At 44.2% G+C, this 24388-nt stretch overlaps 1 protein-coding gene across 1 annotated transcript in view; it reads left to right on the forward strand.

The window, feature by feature from the left end:
* The first annotated feature begins 13220 nt into the window (after positions 1-13220).
* The window catches only part of LOC124722384 (organic cation transporter-like protein), a 186606-nt gene continuing 175438 nt past the window's right edge, over positions 13221-24388 (forward strand). Inside the window, exon 1 of the mRNA XM_047247557.1 lies at positions 13221-13268. Within this exon, the coding sequence (XP_047103513.1) occupies positions 13256-13268 (13 nt within the window). The 5' untranslated portion in view covers positions 13221-13255. The remainder of the gene's footprint in view (positions 13269-24388) is intronic.

Genomic DNA, 24388 nt, shown 5'->3' on the forward strand with positions numbered 1-24388 from the left:
CACCATCCTTCCATAATCTGAGGTTGTGCTCCATCCCAAATGAAGACGGTGTCGACAGGACGTGAAATTCTTCTCGTCCTTTCTTCACTTCCATGACTTATGTCAGTGTTGCAGGGTCAGATGACCACTTGGTACTACACTGTCTAGTCACATCAATGTGACCACCTGTCAGAAGCCTGAATAACCAACTTTTTCAGCACAGACTGCTGCGAGACGTACAGGAAGAGAGTCAATGAGGTACTGGAAGGTACTCACAGGGATGTGGAATCATGCAGACTCCACTGCCGTGGCCAGCTGCACTAGGTTTCTCGGTTGAGGATCCATGGCGCAAACAGCCCGATCAAGGTGGTCCCACAGATTCTCGATTGGGCTTAAATCTGGGGAGTTTGGTGGGCAGGGGAGTACGGTAAAATCATTCTGGTGCTCTTCAAACTACGCACATACACTGCGAGCTGTGTGACACATCGCATTGTCCTGATGGTAGATGACATTATGCCGAGGAAGAACAAACAGCATGTAGGGGTGGACATGGTCCCCTAGGATCGATCAGTACTTGTATTGATCCATTGTGCGTTCCAGATAGACGAGATCATCCAGGGAATGCAACGAAGACATTCCTCTGACCATAACGCTCCCTCCTCCAGCCTGGACCGTTCCGACGGTTGTTCCAGGGTGTTTGCTTTCTGTCCGATGGAGCATAAAAAGTCATGCATGTGAAAAGGCCCTCTGGCGACACTCAGTGGACGTGCAACTGCGGTACTGGTGTGGAAATTCCAGAATTCGTCGCCGATGAACAGCAGTCAGCTTGGGTGCATAGAACAGGCGCCTGCTGCAGTGGCTCATACGCAGCAAAGTCCGTCGAACGGTCATTGAAGAGACACTGTTGGTAGCCCCTTAATTCATCTGGGCAGTCAGTTGCTCAACAGTTGCACGTCTATTCTCCCGTACATTTCTCTGCAGCCGTCATTCATTCCTGTTATCCATGGCTCTTGGTGCATCACAGTTGCCTCGGTGCTGATTTTAGATAGCTTCATTTTGCCATGCACGGTATACTTTAATCACGGTGAAACATGAACAGTTTACAAAATGGAGATGCTTCCGTCCTTGGCCTGAAAGCCAATGATCATGCCCTTTTGGATGTCAGATAACTCGCTCCATTTCCGCATTACAACGACTGCACTCTTTCCACTCACTCCACCCCCCCCCCTCCCGCCCCTCCCCTCCACCCCCGACGCCACGACACGCTTTGTATAGCCTCCACTGAAAGTGCTGCCACCTGCCGTCTGTGAGTGGTTATTGCACGTTGACGTCGAACATAGACGGTGGCCACATTAACGTGACTGGACTGTGTAGTTCATCACCACCTACAGAGTTCTATAGACCGCAATGTGTTCTACAAAACGGTTGACATATTTTGCCCGGTGACATTATTCACTCAATATACTTGTAAGATTATGGTTAGGTGGTTTCTTATTCTATGACTGAACACAACTGTGTAAGCTGTAACGACATTGTTTAATATTGCAATTTTGTCAGGGCAATACATGCTTTTACACAGTTTACAATGTGACAGTGTTAAGACAGTCGTCAAAATGATGCATCTCGACCTCTGAGAGTGAACTAATCCTAAACACAACATTATTGAACTGTAACTCCTAGAAAGTTAAGTAATCCTAAACACAACAATACTAAATTTTAACTAGAAGTTTCTTTACAAAAATATTCTTACAATTACATTATGATGTTGGCCAGTACTACGATAAATCATCCGATTCCAGTTCAAAGTTCCATACTATTTTTAGGATGACAATCAAGTCTACAGAGGATCTACAGCTACATCTACATCTACACTCCTGGAAATTGAAATAAGAACACCGTGAATTCATTGTCCCAGGAAGGGGAAACTTTATTGACACATTCCTGGGGTCAGATACATCACATGATCACACTGACAGAACCACAGGCACTTAGACATAGGCAACAGAGCATGCACAATGTCGGCACTAGTACAGTGTATATCCACCTTTCGCAGCAATGCAGGCTGCTATTCTCCCATGGAGACGATCGTAGAGATGCTGGATGTAGTCCTGTGGAACGGCTTGCCATGCCATTTCCACCTGGCGCCTCAGTTGGACCAGCGTTCGTGCTGGACGTGCAGACCGCGTGAGACGACGCTTCATCCAGTCCCAAACATGCTCAATGGGGGACAGATCCGGAGATCTTGCTGGCCAGGGTAGTTGACTTACACCTTCTAGAGCACGTTGGGTGGCACGGGATACATGCGGACGTGCATTGTCCTGTTGGAACAGCAAGTTCCCTTGCCGGTCTAGGAATGGTAGAACGATGGGTTCGATGACGGTTTGGATGTACCGTGCACTATTCAGTGTCCCCTCGACGATCACCAGTGGTGTACGGCCAGTGTAGGAGATCGCTCCCCACACCATGATGCCGGGTGTTGGCCCTGTGTGCCTCGGTCGTATGCAGTCCTGATTGTGGCGCTCACCTGCACGGCGCCAAACACGCATACGACCATCATTGGCACCAAGGCAGAAGCGACTCTCATCGCTGAAGACGACACGTCTCCATTCGTCCCTCCATTCACGCCCGTCGCGACACCACTGGAGGCAGGCTGCACGATGTTGGGGCGTGAGCGGAAGACGGCCTAACGGTGTGCGGGACCGTAGCCCAGCTTCATGGAGACGGTTGCGAATGGTCCTCGCCGATACCCCAGGAGCAACAGTGTCCCTAATTTGCTGGGAAGTGGCGGTGCGGTCCCCTACAGCACTGCGTAGGATCCTACGGTCTTGGCGTGCATCCGTGCGTCGCTGCGGTCTGGTCCCAGGTCGACGGGCACGTACACCTTCCGCTGACCACTGGCGACAACATCGATGTACTGTGGAGACCTCACGCCCCACGTGTTGAGCAATTCGGCGGTACGTCCACCCGGCCTCCCGCATGCCCACTATACGCCCTCGCTCAAAGTCCGTCAACTGCACATACGGTTCACGTCCACGCTGTCGCGGCATGCTACCAGTGTTAAAGACTGCGATGGAGCTCCGTATGCCACGGCAAACTGGCTGACACTGACGGCGGCGGTGCACAAATGCCGCGCAGCTAGCGCCATTCGACGGCCAACACCGCGGTTCCTGGTGTGTCCGCTGTGCCGTGCGTGTGATCATTGCTTGTACAGCCCTCTCGCAGTGTCCGGAGCAAGTATGGTGGGTCTGACACACCGATGTCAATGTGTTCTTTTTTCCATTTCCAGGAGTGTATATCCATACTCCGCAAGCCACCTGACGGTGTGTGGTGGAGGGTACCTTGAGCACCTCTATCGGTTCTCCCTTCTATTCCAGTCTCGTATTGTTCGTGGAAAGAAGGATTGTCGGTATGCTTCTGTGTGGGCTCTAATCTCTCTGATTTTATCCTCATGGTCTCTTCGCAAGATATACGTAGGAGGGAGCAATATACTGCTTGACTCTTCGGTGAAGGTATGTTCTCGAAAGTTCAACAAAAGCCCATACCGAGCTACTGAGCGTCTCTCCTGCAGAGTCTTTCACTGGAGTTTATCTATCATCTCCGTAACGCTTTAGGGATTACTAAATGATCTTGTAACGAAGCGCGCTGCTCTCCGTTGGATCTTCTCTATCACTTCTATCAACCCTATCTGGTACGAATCCCACAGTGCCGAGCCGTATTCAAGCAGTGGGCGAACAAGCGTACTGTAACCTACTTCCTTTGTTTTCGGATTGCATTTCCTTAGGATTCTTCCAATGAATCTCAGTCTGGCATCCGCTTTACCGACGATCAATTTTATATGATCATTCCATTTTAAATCACTCCTAATGCGTACTCCCAGATAATTTATGGAATTAACTGCTTCCAGTTGCTGACCTGCTATTTTGTAACAAAATGATAAGGGATCTATTTTTCTATGTATTCGCAGCACGTTACACTTGTCTACATTGAGATTCAATTGCCATTCCCTGCACCATGCGTCAATTCGCTGCAGATCCTCCTGCATTTCAGTACAATGGTTCAAATGGCTCTGAGCACTATGGGACTCAACTTCTGAGGTCATTAGTCCCCTAGAACTTAGAACTAGTTAAACCTAACTAACCTAAGGACATCACACACATCCATGCCCGAGGCAGGATTCGAACCTGCGACCGTAGCGGTCTCGCGGTTCCAGACTGCAGCGCCTAGAACCGCACGGCTACTGCGGCCGGCTTCAGTAGAATTTTCCATTGTTACAACCTCTCGATACACCACAGCATCATCTGCAAAAAGCCTCAGTGAACTTCCGATGTCATCCACAAGGTCATTTATGTATATTGTGAATAGCAACGGTCCTATGACACTCCCCTGCGGCACACCTGAAATCACTCTTACTTCGGAAGACTTCTCTCCATTGAGAATGACATGCTGCGTTCTGTTATCTAGGAACTCTTCAATCCAATCACACAACAGGTCTGATAGTCCATATGCTCTTACTTTGTTCATTAAACGACTGTGGGGAACTGTATCGAACGCCTTGCGGAAGTCAAGAAACACGGCTTCTACCTGCGAACCCGTGTCTATGGCTCTCTGAGTCTCGTGGACGAATAGCGCGAGCTGGGTTTCACACGACCGTCTTTTTCGAAACCCATGCTGATTACTACAGATTAGATTTCTAGTCTCCTGAAAAGTCATTATACTCGAACATAATACGTGTTTCAAAATTCTACAACTGATCGACGTTAGAGATATAGGTCTATAGTTCTGCACATCTGTTCGACGTCCCTTCTTGAAAACGGGGATGACCTGTGCCCTTTTCCAATCCTTTGGAACGCTACGCTCTTCTAGAGACCTACGGTACACCGCTGCAAGAAGGGGGGCAAGTTCCTTCGCGTACTCTGTGTAAAATCGAACTGGTATCCCATCAGGTCCAGCGGTCTTTCCTCTTTTGAGCGATTTTAATTGTTTCTCTATCCCTCTGTCGTCTATTTCGATATCTACCATTTTGTCATCTGTGCGACAATCTAGAGAAGGAACTACAGTGCAGTCTTCCTCTGTGAAACAGCTTTGGAAAAAGACATTTAGTATTTTGGCCTTTAGTCTGTCATCCTCTGTTTCAGTACCATTTTGGTCACAGAGTGTCTGGACATTTTGTTTTGATCCACCTACCTCTTTGACATAAGACCAAAATTTCTTAGGATTTCCTGCCAAGTCAGTACATAGAACTTTACTTTCGAATTCATTGAACGCCTCTCGCATAGCCCTCCTCACACTACATTTCGCTTCGCGTAATTTTTGTTTGTCTGCAAGGCTTTGGCTATGTTTATGTTTGCTGTGAAGTTCCCTTTGCTTCCGCAGCAGTTTTCTAACTCGGTTGTTGTACCACGGTGGCTCTTTTCCATCTCTTACGATCTTGCTTAGCACATACTCATCTAACGCATATTGTACGATGGTTTTGAACTTTGTCCACTGATCCTCAACACTATCTGTACTTGAGACAAAACTTTTGTGTGGAGCCGTCAGGTACTCTGCAATCTGCTTTTTGTCACTTTTGCTAAACAGAAAAATCTTCCTACCTTTATTAATATTTCTATTTACGGCTGAAATCATCGATGCAGTAACCGCTTTATGATCGCTGATTCCCTGTTCTGCGTTAACTGTTTCAAATAGTTCGGGTCTGTTTGTCACCAGAAGGTCCAATATTATCGCCACGAGTCGGTTTTCTGTTTAACTGCTCAAGGTAGTTTTTAGATAAAGCACTAAAAAAAAATTTCACTGGATTCTTTGTCCCTGCCACCCGTTATGAACGTTTGAGCCTCCCAGTCTATATCCGACAAATTAAAATCTCCACCCAGAACTATAACATGGTGGGGAAATCTACTCGAAATATTTTCCAAATTATCCTTCAGGTGCTCAGCCACAACAGCTGCTGAGCCAGGGGGCCTATAGAGACATCCAATTACCATGTCTGAGCCTGCTTTAACCGTGACCTTCACCCAAATTATTTCACATTTCGAATCTCCCTCAATTTCCTTCGATACTATTGCACTTCTTATCGCTATAAACACGCCTCCCCCATCACTGTCCAGCCTGTCTCTGCGGTATACATTCCAATCTGAGTTTAGGATTTCATTACTGTTTACGTCTGGTTTCAGCCAACTTTCTGTCCCTAGTACTATATGGGCATTGTGACCGTTTATTAATGAGAGCAGTTCTGAGACCTTTCTATAGACGCTCCTGCAGTTTACTATTAGCACATTAATATTGTTATTCCCTGTTGCATTTTGCCTACTCCTACATTGCCGCGTCTCAGGAGGCGTCTTTTCGGGCCTAGGGAGGGAATTCTCTAACCTAAAAAACCCACATGTGCACTCCACACGTACTTCGCTACCCTTGTAGCCGCTTTCGGCGTGTAGTGCACGCCTGACCTATTCAGGGGGACCCTACATTTCTCCACCCGATAGCGGAGGTCGAGAAATTTGCACCCCAGATCTCGGCAGAATCGTCTGAGCCTTCTACTCGGCTCCAAACCAGAGGACCGCGATCGGTTCTGGGAACGATACTACAAATAGTTAGCTCAGATTCCACCCCACGAGCGAGGCTTTCCGCCTTCACCAATTCCGCCAACCGCCTGTACGAACTGAGGATGACCTCTGAACCCAGACGGCAGGAGTCATTGGTGTCGACATGAGCAACAATTTGCAGTCGGGTGCACCCAGTGCTCTCTATCGCCGCCGGCAGGGCCTCCTCCACATCAGTTCGAGCAAAAGATTATCCAAGGTTTCTCGAGTTTACAGTGGGCGCAAGCTGGTGAACCAACAAGTTTACGCCTCAGCATGCAGTATTTACCTTAGCTGCGATGAGTCTGCTCTCGCCCACTGAAACTCCTATAAAATCTAATTAAGCCTTTGCTGAATTTTCAGCAGAAACTCTCCCTATGTTTCTCGTTATGCGAGAAAACAAGAACTCATCCCTAGTCTCAGACTATGGCAATATACAAGCGCATGGCTGGAGCAGGGTGCATATTATAATGCCCTCTCAGTTCTTGCAAGAACAATTAACTAACTGACTGGTATGTTTCTCCACAATTGGAGCGCAACGATGCTACTGCTAATTTCTAGCTATAGGTCAGCCACTGTGAACGCAGTGTTCACACAAATTTCTCCTCTGCTTCGTACAGAGCGTTATGCGCTCTGTTCTGCACTTGACGCCAGTTCAGAGAAGAGAAGAGTCCCCTCAAGTTTCCGTCTTCTCTTTCTCGTAGCCGAACTCTCTCCCCACCTGGGTTCTTACGTTCTCCACGTCACGGCTTTTTCGACCAATAGGAGCGTTTCTCTTATTTTGTGGAAACTTCCTCTAGTAATCGCAAGGATCCTTCCATTGAACTGCGTCGAAACCTCGGCACTCTACTCCTTCCTGGTGCGTTTCCGTCAATCGGACGTTTTGTGGCTTTTACAAAACTTCTCTCTGTCTTACTTCTGGTGGCCCTGTTACTCCCCCTGCAGTATGCGTCACCTGTCCCGTCGCTGACCTGCCGTGGGACGCACCCCTTTAGGAGCTTCCTGTAGTGCCTCCCGGAGTGCAGCCTATGCGTTTACCCACACTGGCTCCACACAAAACGTTTCCTCTCGCTACCTGTTTCACCTTCTGCTCATTGGCATGCATTATATAGGAGTGGTGTGTTGATACCGTCGATTGAGTGTCATCCCTTTTGCATTACATACCTTTAGGGAAATGTGCTCATTACTGCCGAAGTAAGTTAGGTGTCATATTCACCTTCCCATTACGATGTATAAAACTCTTATGTAAGGTGCGAAATTGGTCTTCATTTATTCTGCCACCTTACATAGTTACTACGACCAGCATTAGTCGGTCATCTACATTGTCCATTGTATATCTTTGCTGTGTGTGTAAATAAAGTGTGATGAAAAAAACCTTGGTGTATTTCAAGAAGGAAGGAAGTTTAGTGTTCAGCGTCCCTTCAACGTATGGTCATTAGAGACTGAGCAGAACTGGGGACGGAAGTCGTTTGTGAACTTTCAACGGAACCCTCCCAACATTTGCCTTAAGCGATTTAGGTAAACCACGGAAAATCTAAATCAGGAAGGCAATTCCCGTGTTTACCACTACGCCATTCGTTTGGTTCTTTATAGTGCAGACACAAATGAATGATCTCATCAGTGTTAAGTCAGAAATGAAAACGAGATTTATTGTTGGGTAATATACCGCTTCTCTACAAAAGCAGTTGCTTACAAATACACTGCGTATCTCATTATTGTCTGTCGATCATAAATGTCATAGCAGGTTGTCACGCAAAAGTCGTACAGTTGAAAGAACAACTAGTCTGTTAGAGCTCATTTGTATGTCAGAGCGATGGCATGCAGAGATACCAGGAAAAGTTCAATATGTTACCCTTCAAGAAATGCGTATTGCATCATGCGAAAGCCTTTCTTCTATCTTCACAGTATATTCTAAACGCATGCACCTGCTTACATACTGAACGGAGAGAGTACTGAAGAAACTGGCGACATTAGGCCAGGGTAAAAGAACGGACCCGCAACGTTACAGACCAATATCTTTAACGTTAGTTTCCTGCAGAATTCTTGCACATGTTCTAAATTCGAATAAAATTAATTTCCTTGAGACAGAATCTTCTGTAGACAAATAAATGCTGCTTTATAAAGCATCGTTCGTGCGAAACTCAGCTCGCCCTTTTCTCACAGAACGGGCAGATTCCATACTCCTACATTTCCGGAAAGCGTTTGACATAGTACCATACAGCAGACTGTTAACAAAGGTCCAAGCATACAGAACAGGTTCTCAGATATGCTAGTGCCTCGAAGACTTGTTAAGTAACAGAAGCCAGCTAGTTGTCCTCGACGGTGAGTGTGCGTCACAGACAAGGCTATCATCCTGGGTGCTCCAGGAGAGTCTGATAGGACCACTCTTCTTCTCTATAAAGATAAACAGTATGACGGATAGGGTGAGTGGCAGTCTGCGACTGCTTGCTAATAACGTTGTAGTGTACGCGATAGTGTCGTCGTTAAGTGACTATAGTAGGATACAGGATGGCATCAACAGAATTTCTATTAGCCGTAAACACGAAAAAATGAAGTTAATGCACATGAGTAGTAAAAAGAGTCCTGTAAAGTTATATTTCGGTATTAGTGGTGTGCTGCTTGACAAAGTAAAGTCGATTAAATATTTAGGCGTAACGTAACGTTCCGTAAAGCATATAAAATGCAACGAATATGTAAGATCTGTAGTAGCGAAGACGAACGGCCGACGTCGGTTTATTTGGAGAATTCTAGGAAAGTACAGCTTATCTATAAACAAGGCCATTTACAGAACACTTGTGCTATCCATTTTTGAGTGTTTAGGATCTCCACCAGGTCGGATTAAAGGAAGACATCGAAGCAATTCAGAGGCCTCCTGTTAGATTTGTTATCGGTAGGTTCGATCAACACGCGAGTATTACGGAAATGCTCCGCGAACTCAAATGGGAGTCCATGGACTGAAGACGTTCTTTTCGTGAAGCCCTATTGAGAAATTTATCTGATGGAGTTATATTTCCTCCAGACATATGAGTCTCAACTTTATCTTCGATAATGAGAGAAGCTGAAGAAATGAATTAAAATTTGTGCTACAGCAGGGAGTTGAACCCAGGTTTTCTGCTAACTAGGCAGATGTGTTAACCATTGCAGCACCACAGCACACCTGCACGGACTACCTTTGTCCGATGCCCTCCGTAACGCAAACTTCAATTCATTGTGGTGTAATGGTTCCCATATCTGCCTAGTAAACATGAGATCCGAGTCAAGTTCTGGCTGTGGAATAAATTTTAATTCATTTCTTCAGCTTCTATTCACTATTGAGAAAGATCAACGAAACAACATTTGCGGTAGACTGCACAACGATTCTGCTGCCACTAACATACATCTTACCTAAGGACTGTGAAGACAAGGTAAGAGAAATCAGCACTTCTGTGGAAGCATATACACTATGTGATCAAAGATACCTGGACATCTGTCAGTGGACATTAATGTGGGTTTTGTCCACCCTTCGCCTTAATGACTTCACGGCCTTTGCTGAGGGCACTTTCAATGAGGTGACTGAATGTCTTTGGAGGAATGACAGCTCATTCTTCCTCAAGGGAAAAAACCAGCGAAGTTAATGATGTTTGACACTGGGATCTGGAGCGAAGTCTACATTCTGACTTATCCCAAAGGTTTTCCACTGGCTTTAGCTCGGGATGCTGGGCGGACAAGTCCACTTCAGCAATGTTACTGTCCACAAACCATTGCCCCACAGACGCTGCTTTATGACAGAGTGCATTGTCATGCTGATAGAAATAACTATTGTCTCCGAACTGTTCCTGTACTGTCCACAGTACACAATGCAGAAAAATGTGTTCATATCCCTCCACCTTCAGCGTTTTCTTAGGTGCAATAAGGGGGCGTATTGGCGCTATACGTGATGGCAAGTACCGTTCTCCATGCATTCGCCAAACCCAAATCGTTCCTTCGAGTATTATGTAATTAATCACTCAAAATCACTTGTTTCCAGTCATCACAGTCCAATGGCAACGCTCTTTACACCAACGCAAGAGTCGCTCAGTATTGACCACTGTACCTCATTCTTTTTAATTTCATACAGACAGTCACTGTGCTAGCTGTATTGCTGGTAGCACTTTGGAACTCAAGAGCGTTTCCTTCCTTTTTTAAAACCAACATTCGCACTGCAAGAGGGTCTCCTTCCGTCGGTACATGAAGGCAGTCCGCTAGTCTTGGTTGTTTCTTCGCGTTTCCGCTTCACAGTCACATCAGCAACAGTAAACTTGGGCAGCTTTATAAGAGTTGAAACGTTCGTGATGACGTTCAACGATTAGTCCACGTTCGAAGCCACTGAGATCTCCTGTCCGCTGTTACCGCTTTTCTACTGACAACAGCCGGCCGAGGTGGCCGAGCGGTTCTAGGCGCTACAGTTTGGAACCGCGCGACCGCTACGATCGCACGTTCGAATCCTGCCTCGGGCATGGATGTGTGTGATGTCCTTCGGTTAGTTAGGTTGGTTGGTTGGTTTGGGGAAGGAGACCAGACAGCGTGGTCATCGGTCTCATCGGATTAGGGAAGGATTGGGGAGGAAGTCGGCCGTGCCCTTTCAGAGGAACCATCCCGGCATTTGCCTGGAGTGATTTAGGGAAATCACGGAGAACCTAAATCAGGATGGCCGGACGCGGGATTGAACCGTCGTCCTCCCGAATGCGAGTCCAGTGTCTAACCACTGCGCCACCCCGCTCGGTCGGTTAGTTAGGTTTAAGTAGTTCTAACAAGGGGAGACCGCCAATTGTGAAATTCAGATTCGATTCATACTGCGCATAATAACAGCTCATGGCCAGAGGTGTGATGTGGCAAAGCACCAAGATGCACCTCTCAGCTGTTGTCGAGAAAATCAATAATTTACTACAGCGTCGTGGCGCAGCGGTAAGCGCTCGGGTTCGTAATTCGAAGGTCGCCGGTTCGAATCTCGCGCCAGGCAATGTTTTTTTATTAGTTTTTTGTAATTCAAATATATATATATATATATATATATATATATATATAAATTATTAATGAATTGCTTATGCATGTTGGTGAAGGCGGATCGCTCTCCAATTGTACCGCCTCCATTTTTCCGTTTGTTTAACAGGGTGTACCAAAGCTCTCCCGTCCGCACTGATTTTCGACAATGTTATAAGTTGCGCTAGGGACCGCATCTACCTTCTTTCGAAGTTAGCAGGCAACTACGCTGTTATGCGGCGACTCGTTTCGGCCCATTCAACATCTGTCCTTCAAGTGTAACGAGCGAGTAACGGAGTTTATATTTCATACCTGCCACAGCAAGTTTGTGTTCGTGGGGTCTCTATTCTAATTCGAACGTTTGACTTACGCTATACGTATTCGTTTCGGAATATCGTTTCTATGTCTTCCGTCAACTATACGTGGTTAACATTATGAAGACAATTAATAACATTTGTGAAATACAACTTTGTTTGCGGAAAACATAATGATGTTCGAAGTCGCCAGTTTTTCCACGACAAACGACTTTCAACAACTTATTATATGCATAATTGTTGCAACTGATTGCCGGCAATTATATATATATATATATATATATATATATATATATATATATATATATATATATATATTTGAATTACAAAAAACAAATACTAAAAAAAGCATATATATATATATATATATATATATATATATATATATATATTTGAATTACAAAAAACAAATACTAAAAAAAATAAAACATGGCGCGAGAATCGATCCAGCGACCTTCGAATTACGAATCCGACCGCTTACCGCTGCACCACGACGGTGTAGACAATTTGTAATCGTAGAGAGTATTTCACCGCAACGGTTTCTTTTAACTGTCGATTTTATCGACAACGGCTGAGAAGTGCATCTTTGTGCTTTGCCACATTACACCTCTGGCCATGAGCTTTTATTATGCGCAGTATGAATAGAATCTGAATTTCACAATTGGCGGCCTCCCCTTGTAAGTTCTAGCGGACTGATGACCTCAGAAGTTGAGTCCCATAGTGCTCAGAGCCATTTGAACCATTTTTGAACTGACAACACTTCCTTTTGTACCGGCGGGTCCGCCTCTTGTTACGTCTAGTCGTCAGTTCCACATTACATACGAGTGTCCGGATACTTTTGATTAGACAATATAAACAATTGTTCTTCCCTTGCTGAATTTGCTAATGGAACAGGATGAGGAATGCATAGCAATGGTACAACGTACTGTCCGCCATGTGCCATACGGTGGCTTGTGGAGTATGTAGATGATGCAGAACTGCACAGGGAATTTTCCCACCCCAGCTGTTTCTGTGAATGGAATGGGAAAGTAACCAGCAGTGCTCGTGGCAGCACAAGTAGGTAGGTGTAGATGCGGCTTAATATTAAGTAACGTACACCAGTTGCATAAATATGAAATTTAAAAAAAAGGAAACACAGACCCTGGTAAAGGGATTTTATACCTGTGACCGCGAAAAAAAGAAGATTCAATAATGAAGGTCTGCTCATTCGTGCGAAATGAATGAAAAAAAGTTGCTCATAATGGTCGCAAACAAGAGCTGATGGCGTAATACTGGAGCTGTAACTTTTGCTGTCAAGGCAGAATCTCGGTTGTTAATCGCGAGAGCGCAAAGAGTCTCGCAAACAGCAGGGAGCAGGACGTGTCACTGCTGGCGGCTACTGTTCTCAGGATGGCAGACTATGGTGAGCCATTCTTTGCCTTCGGAAAGCTTGCATCTTATTTGAGTAACATACAGATATCTCATTAATACTAAACCTCTTACTCCTCACAGTTTCATTATTGAGTTCTCTCCATAGTCACAGTTGGCTCAGGAAGACTTTAATAGCATCAAGCAACGAGCTTCAATCGTATCATTTTATTGCGTGCTTTTTTTTTTTTTTTTTTTTTTTTTTTTTTTTTTTTTTTTTTTTTTTTTTTTTTTTTTTTTTGCCATCAGTCTACTGACTGGTTTGATGCGGCCCGCCACGAATTCCTTTCCTGTGCTAACCTCATCATCTCAGAGTAGCACTTGCAACCTACGTCCTCAATTATTTGCTTGACGTATTCCAATCTCTGTCTTCCTCTACAGTTTTTGCCCTCTACAGCTCCCTCTAGTAACATGGAAGTCATTCCCTCATGTCTTAGCAGATGTCCTATCATCCTGTCCCTTCTCCTTATCAGTGTTTTCCACATATTCCTTTCCTCTCCGATTCTGCGTAGAACCTCCTCATTCCTTACCTTATCAGTCCACCTAATTTTCAACATTCGTCTATAGCACCACATCTCAAATGCTTCGATTCTCTTCTGTTCCGGTTTTCCCACAGTCCATGTTTCACTACCATACAATGCTGTACTCCACACGTACATCCTCAGAAATTTCTTCCTCAAATTAAGGCCGGTATTTGATATCAGTAGACTTCTCTTGGCCAGAAATGCCTTTTTTGCCATAGCGAGTCTGCTTTTGATGTCCTCCTTGCTCCGTCCGTCATTGGTTATTTTACTGCCTAGGTAGCAGAATTCCTTAACTTCTTTGACTTCGTGACCATCAATCCTGATGTTAAGTTTCTCGCTGTTCTCATTTCTACTACTTCTCATTACCTTCGTCTTTCTCCGATTTACTCTCAAACCATACTGTGTACTCATTAGACTGTTCATTCCGTTCAGCAGATTATTTAATTCTTCTTCACTTTCACTCAGGATAGCAATGTCATCAGCGAATCGTATCGTTGATATCCTTTCACCTTGTATTTTAATTCCACTCCTGAACCTTTCTTTTATTTCCATCATTGCTTCCTCGATGAACAGATTGAAGAGTAGGAGCGAAAGGCTACAGCCTTGTCTTACACCCTTCTTAATACGAGCACTTCGTTCTTGATCGTCCACTCTATCCTCGATTAAAAATTGGTTTGTCCTGGCCTTTATCTGGACTGCAATTCTTGTCTAGTAGGTGAATCCTTTCCTGTCGGCAACTTTTACTGTCAGCACAGGATATCTCTGCAGCTTAGTTCCAGCTCGTTTTCGTAGTTGATCATGAAACAAAAAATATATGTATTATAGAACAATCCAAGAGGGTCCTGTCACACCGGCGCCAATATAATTTTAATTAATATTGTGTTTATACTGGTTGCTGGTGAGGAGGAAAGTTAGTTATTAGTATTTTTTAATGATCTCATTCATAAGCAGCCATATCACAGTCATCACAGTCGCTCAAGAAAGTTATAATTAAGCTTTACTTGTTTAATCACACTCGGACGATGACTCTCCTTGTCCGCAGTCTCGATGATTCGAAACGATCTGCAATCCTGTGTAAATAAAATGTCTTGGTTTTCTTGCGTTCGTAGTCAGTCGGGAAACCTCAGATCAAGCGGAAAGTTTGCTTTGATGGAGTTTAATTATCCGATGAAATAATGGAGCTCTTGGATCTAATAATTGCAGGTTCGTTTCCAATCTATCGGAAGTTCCCTTCTGATTACCAACGAAACGACACCTCCGTGCAAATTTCCAATTAGAGAGTACACATATAATGAAATTCCGTACACACCTTTGATGTAAATGATCAGTATATATTTTCTTGAGTAGCATACAATATATTTTCAATCTCTTTCTTCCAGTAATCTCGATAGCAAAATTAAAATTATTCAATGCGGCTATTCGGCACGGAGAAGATCCTAGAAGTCCTCTCAACACACCAGAGAGAATATCACAAAGGGTAATTATGCACTCATGGAATAGTAATAGTACTGTACTACTTTGCGCATCGATTCAGCGAGTATATAGATGGTCAAGTAGGAAACGTAATTCACTCATAGAATTGTGCAGGGATAATTAGTAGTATATAAAGAGATATTACACTCGCACTGACTATAACGGATCGTCACAGACGTATAAAATAAGAACCTTAACGTCACGATTCTCACGTTAACCTGTCGCATAATAACTGTAGCTCAGTAGACACATGAATATAACTCGCACACTATTTACAGAGCGGTTTCACGCTATTTGTGGTCAAGTGCGAGTCCTGGGTTCGACTCTTACCGGTGGAAAGGGAGGGGGTGTGTGCTCACAGTTTGTTTTGGCCTACCGCGCCGAGCGAGGTGGCGCAGTGGTTAGCACACTGGATTCGCATTCGCGAGGACGTCGGTTCAAATCCGCGCCCGGCCATCCAGATTTAGGTTCGCCGTGATTTCCCTAAATCGCTAAAGGCAAATTCCGGGATGGTTCCTTTGAAAGGGCACGGCCGATTTCCGCCCCATCCTTCCCTAACCCGAGTTACTACTTCGTCTCTAATGACCTTGTCGTCGACGGGATGTTAAGCACTAATCTCCTCCTCCTCTTTGCCCGCCCGCCTCCCTTTCCCCAATATAATTAGTCCTGACTGTCAACATTTCACAGAATCCAGTTATTTTAATAATAGTAATATTAAAATACATAAAATGTTTTAATTTTGTAATAATAATGTCACATTTATGGAATATTCCATCGGTACTTGGAGGAACAGGGACGAATTAAAAACTGAAATACACTGTACAGATGTTGCACAATAATATTTTTTTTATAGTTGGTTATGAAATGGCTTTTGGCTTTTTAGGCTATTTTCAGACAAGTTAAGACTAAACAGATAGTCTACACATCAGACTGATTGAAAACGAAAGGAGTAGGAGACTGCAAATGAAAGAGAGTCCACTTACGCTGAACATGCTCTGAATGAATGTCATTCTTACGATATTAAATGTGGTGTTGTTCCTAGAGAAAATAAAGGCAGGAAACTAACATCACTTGAAATTCTGGCTGTTAATACACAGAAACCTTAACGATCATACACAGTTCCATTATTCACCGTTGCTAAAATAGCAGCAGCCTATTGATATTGTTCTACCCATAACATGATACGCTTATTGTAAATAGTATAACTGTTCCCCACTCACATTCCATTGGCTCCTTCCTCATCTCTGGCACCATCCTCTCTCCTTTTTTGCTCGTTCATCACATTCACCAGTTATTTTATCCATATAACATAGTATTCTGCGCCAGTACTCATTATTCTGGCGTGCACATTCTCCTACTTTTAAACTTGAGTACAATGCTGTATATGGTCAATTTGTCCATAGCTTCTTTGTGTACTTCATAATGCTTGTGTTTTTCGTACAGATATATAGTCGTAAAAGGTATTGTGTGGACTGTCACTCTAGTCTTAAGTTGTCTGAAGGTGGCCTAAAAAGCCGAAAACTGGTTCACAACGAAATATTATTGTGGAACATCAATAATGAGTATTTCAGTTTTTGATAATAACAGTTTGCTTAGGTCCGCTTTAAAATACCTTACAAGAAATTTTAATATTATTATGGAACATCAATAATGTGTATTTCAGTGTTTGATAACTATAATTTGCTTAGGTCCGCTTTAAAATACCTTACAAGAAATTTCAATTCAGTGAGAGGCATTATTTGGAAAGAACTGGTCCGAAGAATTGTAATTTACATGTGTAATGCAAAATTTAAGAACTACAGACTTTGGACAAAAATATGGAAACAACGCCAGAAATTCATTCTTAAATAAAAACGCAAATGCTAGCCAAGCCTGCAGGTTGCTCTGTTGTGTCTGACCACGAACGGCATCTGTGCAATGTCCTCAACAAGTTGCAAGAATCAATCGTGGTCAGAACAGTGTTCTGTGTGGTTGGGAGTGCATTACGCTGGAGCTAAGTGAATTCGAATATGTGCGGATTGTTGGTCCTTATGATGGATGCTCCCGCAACAAAGGTAACTGAAGTGTCTGATGTTTCAAGAGACACCGTATCGAAGATTTGTACCGCATGCAGAGAAAGTATAAAGACATCATCCGCCAAGCCATAACACGGACGAAACTGTGTGTTGAGTGACCGTGACAGACGGTCACTGAAGAGAACTGTGACGAAAAATAAGAGCAAAACAGCTGCAAAAGTCATTGCAGAACTATGTGTCGCACTTCAGATGGTCAGCACCAAAAGAACAGGAAGGGAGCTGCATAAGCAGGGAATTGCAGGGCCAGCTGGAATTCCAAAACCACTCATCAGTGATGTACATACCCCTAACAGGGAAACGTGGGGCCGAAACCAAAAAACCTGGACTATGGGGCAATGCAAGAATATCAGTTGGTGGGATGAGTCCTGTTTCACACTGTTTCCTGCTTATGGCCCAGTTTACATTCAAAGAGTGAAACACGGTGGCAATTAAGCGGTAATTTAAGCAGCCATATCACGGTATTCCATGGAATCCACGGTTGCTCTGCAAGGTTGCATTCTACCAAGGATTATGCGACAATTTTGGCCGATCACGTCCATCCCATGATACAGTGTTTGTTCTACAACAGTAATGCTGTATTCCAGAATGACAGGTCCATTTTTCACATAGCTCGCATTCGCATCGGCCAGGGTTGGTTTTGTGGGCACGAGGATGAATTCTCGCATCACCTCTGGTCACCATAGCCTCGTGTTGTTGTTGTTGTTGTTGTGGTCTTCAGTCCTGAGACTGGTTTGATGCAGCTCTCCATGCTACTCTATCCTGTGCAAGCTTCTTCATCTCCCAGTACCTACTGCAACCTACATCCTTCTGAATCTGCTTGGTGTATTCATCTCTTGGTCTCCCTCTACGATTTTTACCCTCCACGCTTCCCTCCAATACTAAATTGGTGATCCCTTGATGCCTCAGAACATGTTCTACCAACCGATCCCTTCTCCTAGTCAAGTTGTGCCACAAACTTCTCTTCTCCCCAGTCCTATTCAACACCTCCTCATTAGTTATGTGATCTACCCATCTAATCTTCAGCATTCTTCTGTAGCACCACATTTCGAAAGTTTCTATTCTCTTCTTGTCTAAACTATTTATCGTCCACGTTTCACTTCCATATATGGCTACACTCCATACAAATACTTTCAGAAACGACTTCCTAACACTTAAATCAATACTCGATGTTAACAAATTTCTTTTCTTCAGAAACGATTTCCTTCCCATTGCCAGTCTACATTTTATATTCTCTCTACTTCGACCATCATCAGTTATTTTGCTCCCCAAATAGCAAAACTCCTTTACTACTTTAAGTGCCTCATTTCCTAATCTAATTCCCTCAGCATCACCCGACTTAATTCGACTACATTCCATTATCCTCGTTTTGCTTTTGTTGATGTTTATCTTATATCCTCCCTTCAAGACACTATCCATTCCGTTCAACTGCTCTTCCAAGTCCTTTGCTGTCTCTGACAGAATTACAATGTCATCGGCGAACCACAAAGTTTTTATTTCTTCTCCATGGATTTTAATACCTACTCCGAATGTTTCTTTTGTTTCCTTCACTGCTTGCTCAATATAGAGATTGAATAACATCGGGGAGAGGCTACAACCCTGTCTCACTCCCTTTCCAACCACTGCTTCCCTTTCATGCCCCTCAACTCTTATAACTGCCATTTGGTTTCTATAAAAATTGTAAATAGCCTTTCGCTCCCTATATTTTACCCCTGCCACCTTCAGAATTTGAAAGAGAGTGTTCCAGTCAACATTGTCAAAAGCTTTCTCTAAGTCTACAAATGCTAGAAACGTCCGTTTGCCTTTCCTTAACCTAGCTTCTAAGATAAGCCGTAGGGTCAGTATTGCCTCACGTGTTCCAATATTTCTAAGGAATCCAAACTGATCTTCCCCAAGGTCGGCTTCTACTAGTTTTTCCATTCGTCTGTAAAGAATTCCCGTTAGTATTTTGCAGCCGTGAGTTATTAAACTGATAGTTCGGTAATTTTCACATTTGTCAACACCTGCTTTCTTTGGGATTGGAATTATTATATTCTTCTTGAAGTCTGAAGGTATTTTGCCTATCTCATACATCTTGCTCACCAGATGGTAGAGTTTTGTCAGGACTGGCTCTCCCAAGGCCATCAGTAGTTCTAATGGGATGTTGTCTACTCCCGGGGCCTTGTTTCGACTCAGGTCTTTCAGTGCTACCATAGCCTCACATTTCAAAATTATTGAGCCTTAGTAGTCTACTTTGGAGAGATGTGCGTGTGCTGGCTATCCATCCCCATCGTCGTTACCTGAACTTGACACTATTTTACAGGAAGAATGACATAAATTCGCTTGAAAACCATACGGGACCTGCATTTATGTTGTAAGGGCGTGAGTGGAGACCATTACCTTTGTCGGGCGCTCGACAGGCCTCTCTGTCGGCCGGCGTAGCCGTTGCAGCAGGCGTTGTCGCCCAGGACAGCCACTTTGTATTACCAGAACAATCTCGTAGACATCGACGGGAACTGCTCGGAAAATCTCTCAGCAGCTCTGCACGGTGTGGACATAAACAATAGCACAGCCCTTCCATCGTGGAAGGCTGGGGATGTCGATGACTGCTTACAGGTCGTAGTTGGGGCAGCAGTCGTTAGTGCACCTCCAAAATACTGCGACAGATGAACGGTGCGGCTAACACCATCAGTTCAGCTTAGCAAGCCAGAGGCAGAAGTCTCGAAGTGTTCACATCAGCTAACAGCGATAGTTGTTGTTGTTGTTGTTGTTGTTGTGGTCTTCAGTCCTGAGACTGGTTTGATGCAGCTCTCCATGCTACTCTATCCTGTGCAAGCTTTTTCATCTCCCAGTACCTACTGCAACCTACATCCTTCTGAATCTGCTTAGTGTATTCATCTCTTGGTCTCCCTCTACGATTTTTACCCTACACGCTGCCCTCCAATACTAAATTGGTGATCCCTTGATGCCTCAGAACATGTCCTACCAACCGATCCCTTCTTCTGGTCAAGTTGTGCCACAAACTTCTCTTCTCCCCAATCCTATTCAATACTTCCTCATTAGTTATGTGATCTACCCATCTAATCTTCAGCATTCTTCTGTAGCACCACATTTCGATAGCTTCTATTCTCTTCTTGTCCAAACTATTTATTGTCCATGTTTCACTTCCATACATGGCTACACTCCATACGAATACTTTCAGAAATGACTTCCTGACACTTAAATCAATACTGGATGTTAACAAATTTCTCTTCTTCAGAAACGCTTTCCTTGCCATAACAGCGATAGAGTACAGCATATTAGATGGGTAGCAGTCTCGAAGGCAGAAGCCATCTTGGCGAACGGTAGCGGCACATCACAGCCTTTACGTTGTAGCTAGTGTACTGGAACGTAAAGATTCAAAGATTCATGCCAAGTCTGAGTATTTATTACCTCTCATCTGAGGCAGTGCGTTGTGCCTGGCTGGCAACGATCCAACTTGGCGTACTTCTTCGGGCTCATCAGCGGTCTTCACCACCCCTCTGTTTTCCAAGTATTGCTTTCAGGGCTTCAGCTCGTTGCCTTTCCGCCATATCAGCAGGCTGTTAGATGCTGTTGTGAAACTTTTACTCTGTCTTACGAAATGAATCTGTGCTGTTAGAACGATGATGTCTTCTCCTCGCTAAGGCTGTGTCGCTCCCGAGAGGTGAGACAATATATTCTGGGTTTGTTCTGCTTTCCGCAATGTCGGCTTTCTGTCTGCTTGTCGTTTTGATTACAACATGGGGCGTTGGTCTGGCTTGCCTTGACTTGGTGCTGGCTGGAGAGCACGTTGAGAAACTTTTAGATTTGCTCATAATACATTTCAGTGTGTAATAATCAATTCTGAGACGACTGTAAGCTGTTTTGAATACCAATGGGTTTCCTACACCGTATTAGGCATGATAATGTGCTGTGGTTTTGCTGTTTTCATATTAGTGTTCATCTCCTGTATGTTGGCAGTTGATACAGTCAGCCTTTTCTGGTTGGAATATTTTCTCAAGCCGGCCAGGCAGCGAGCCCATCCACGTAGGATGACCCTCAGGCAAGCAACAGGAGAGTATCCTTGCCATTCGGGAGACTCTTAGTTTTCATGCTACTTTATTCTCCGAAACTGTGTTGAGAAAACTGGAAATTTGAAATCGAATTCTCTGTCCCAAAACAGACCACCTATGCTGTACAATGTACAAGTCGTCTGATTTGGCAGGACAGGGGAGATAAAAGTTCATCCCCACCCCTGAACCAAGCTGGCACAAGGATTTAGTAACACTGTGGCCTCTTTTAAGGGAAAAATCTGTAATACAAGACAGACGTGACCGCCTGAGATGCCTGTATAATCCTTGTTCGTGATGCATTCTCAGAAAAACTACGAGACCAATGAAACATCACGCGTGACTAAACCACACTGAAACAGAGCCACTTCATCTTCAACGATATGAAGTTCAACGTAATCCATATCAATAACAGGGCGCGTTACACGTCTAATAAATGACTGAGAAAAATTAGTACAACATATTTTCACTTACCTTTCGCTTTGCTGATCTTCAAGGAAGTTTATTGTAGATAGTTAATGTGTCGTTTCCATCATATTCCTCGGACCATCTCAGTTACTGAATGCTGCGAATAGAACTGGTGAGTTTTAGTTTTTCTTTACATGGATTCTTCTGTTTCTTTCGTTATCATCAGATACAGCATTAATTTGCTTTAAATTACCGAATGTCTCTTTTGGCCGTAGAACTCATCCTTACAACTGCCTCAGGCTCACATCAGGTCTGAACCGAACTACGATACACGTGCTCGTCAAAAGTAGCGCAAATGACGATCAGACGTACACTGATGCGCCAAAATATCATGAGCACCTGCTTAATGAAGTGTTATTCCACCCCTGGAACAATACAGAAGCAATTCTGCGTGGCATGGATTAGAAAGTTCCTTGGTAGGTTTAGGAAGGTATGTGACACCAGATGTCTCCACACAGGTCACACAATTCCCGTATTACTGCCTGGTGGTTTATGGACGAGGAGTTGGAGCCCGCTAGCTTCTCAATTGTGTCCCATTGGATTCAGATAAGGCGAATTTGATTGCAAAGACATAAGCATGGAAATCCAGTTGAATGTTCCCCCTAGCATAATACTAACCCCCGCCCCCACCCCCCCCCCCGCCCCCCGGCCGGCGACCGTGGCGCGTTGCATGTTTCGAGCAGCTGTTCGCCTGGTTGACAGCATATCCGAATAGGACCAACAACAACAGCGGTGCTTCACCTGACATGTTTCCAGTGATCCACGGTCTAATCCTGCTGATCCAGTGATCATTACAATGGGAACTGACGAAATCGTTGGGTGATCATGATGAGAACGCGTAGGGGTCGTCTACTGTGGAGCCCCACGTTCGACAACATGCGACGAACTGTGCACTCCAAAACACTTGTGCCTACAAGAGCATTGCGCTCTGTCGTCTGATCTGCCGCAGATCTCCGCATGTCAAACAAAGCCTCCGAGTCTCACGCTCTGCAATAAAGCGTGGATTCCAGCAGCTTGTAGTCTACTCGCAATTTCATCGTCTTTCAGTCGCTTTCCATAGATGCTCACTACAATAGCACGCTTACGGCCGAGCAGCTTCGCCGTTCCCAAGATGCTCGTTCCCAAGCGCCGGGCCACTACAGTCTCCCCTTCGTCAAAGTCGAATATGTCAGTGGATTTTACCATTTGCGATCCGTATCGTTTCTGGAATGATTCCCCTTTCGTCTCTGCTCTTCTTAGATACTTCCTTATGACGTCAAGTGCGAACAGCACCACTAGGCGAATGATCTGGACACCCACATCTCCCGACATGAATTACGTCGAACATTTATGGGACATAATCGAGAGGTCAGTTAGTGCACAAAATCCAGCATTGGAAACACTTTCGCAATTATTAACGGCTACAGAGGCAGTATGGCTCAATATTTCTGCAGAGGTGATACATTATTTTCGGAGGTATCCATGGCTTTTATCACTTCAGTATACGGCGCTTCCATGCTACCTCTCTCTACCTTTGTCAGAGACCAATAATTTTCTGACCAAAGACTGGGTCGCGGTACGCGGTACTACACCATTATTCTTTTCTAACTACCGTTTCGTAGCAACATTTGCATGCAGTTAGCGATTGATGACAAGTTTGAAGGTTGCCCCACTTCCGCGGATCTTCGACCGGTGCTGTGTGATTGTATAAACTGGTTCCTACCGAGCCAACGGGCTTTAGTAGAAAGTGAGGGACAATGAAAAGCCTTTTCACGCAATCGACTTTCTTGTCTCAGTAGGCTACCTGAGACAAGTGAGTCTACTGCAGCGTCCAGGAATTTTATTCCTGTGCTGTCTCGTCTCTCCCTTCGTTTACACGTCAGTGCCACAATAGCGTATGTTGTGAGAGTTGTCTACTGTGCCGTTTGACATCTGAACCGTGAGGTGAGGTTATGAGGGACTACCATTTTTACGAAGATGAATCGAAATTTAGTAACAAAATGTAGGAACAAGCAATGATAACAGAGTTTTAATGACCACAGCGTAATTCATAGTGGATGTTCTTATCAATGGCCGTGAGGTAAATTCTCTTAAGAACTGAGAGTACGAAACGTGTTGTCCAAACATTTCAGAACATATACATTCATTTGCTCCAGAAAATATATACTTGAAGACACGTTAAATAATATATAGAACGTAGTAAATAACGCCTTTTAAATTTATCCTTTGTATCTGTTTTTCTTGCTTAGTGATAAATAACATCGAAAATTATTTTTCCGTCAAATAATTCTGACCTTTCCACTGTTGAATTGACTTTCAATAAAACACTTTTATCTGTTTATGTTCTTACTCGTGCGTAGTGTAGGCTTTCTCTCTGTGAAACATAAATATCTCTTTACTTTCATATATGTCGTCTCTCTTGTAGGAGAAAACTAGCGCGAAATATACGATGGTTGACTGAAAAGTAATGACTCTACCTTCGTAGATGCCGGCCGGGTGGCCGAGCGGTTCTAGGCGCTACAGTCTGGAACTGCGCGGCCGCTATGGTCG

Source organism: Schistocerca piceifrons, chromosome X (genome assembly GCF_021461385.2).
Source record: "Schistocerca piceifrons isolate TAMUIC-IGC-003096 chromosome X, iqSchPice1.1, whole genome shotgun sequence".
Classification (NCBI taxonomy): Eukaryota; Metazoa; Arthropoda; class Insecta; order Orthoptera; family Acrididae; genus Schistocerca; species Schistocerca piceifrons.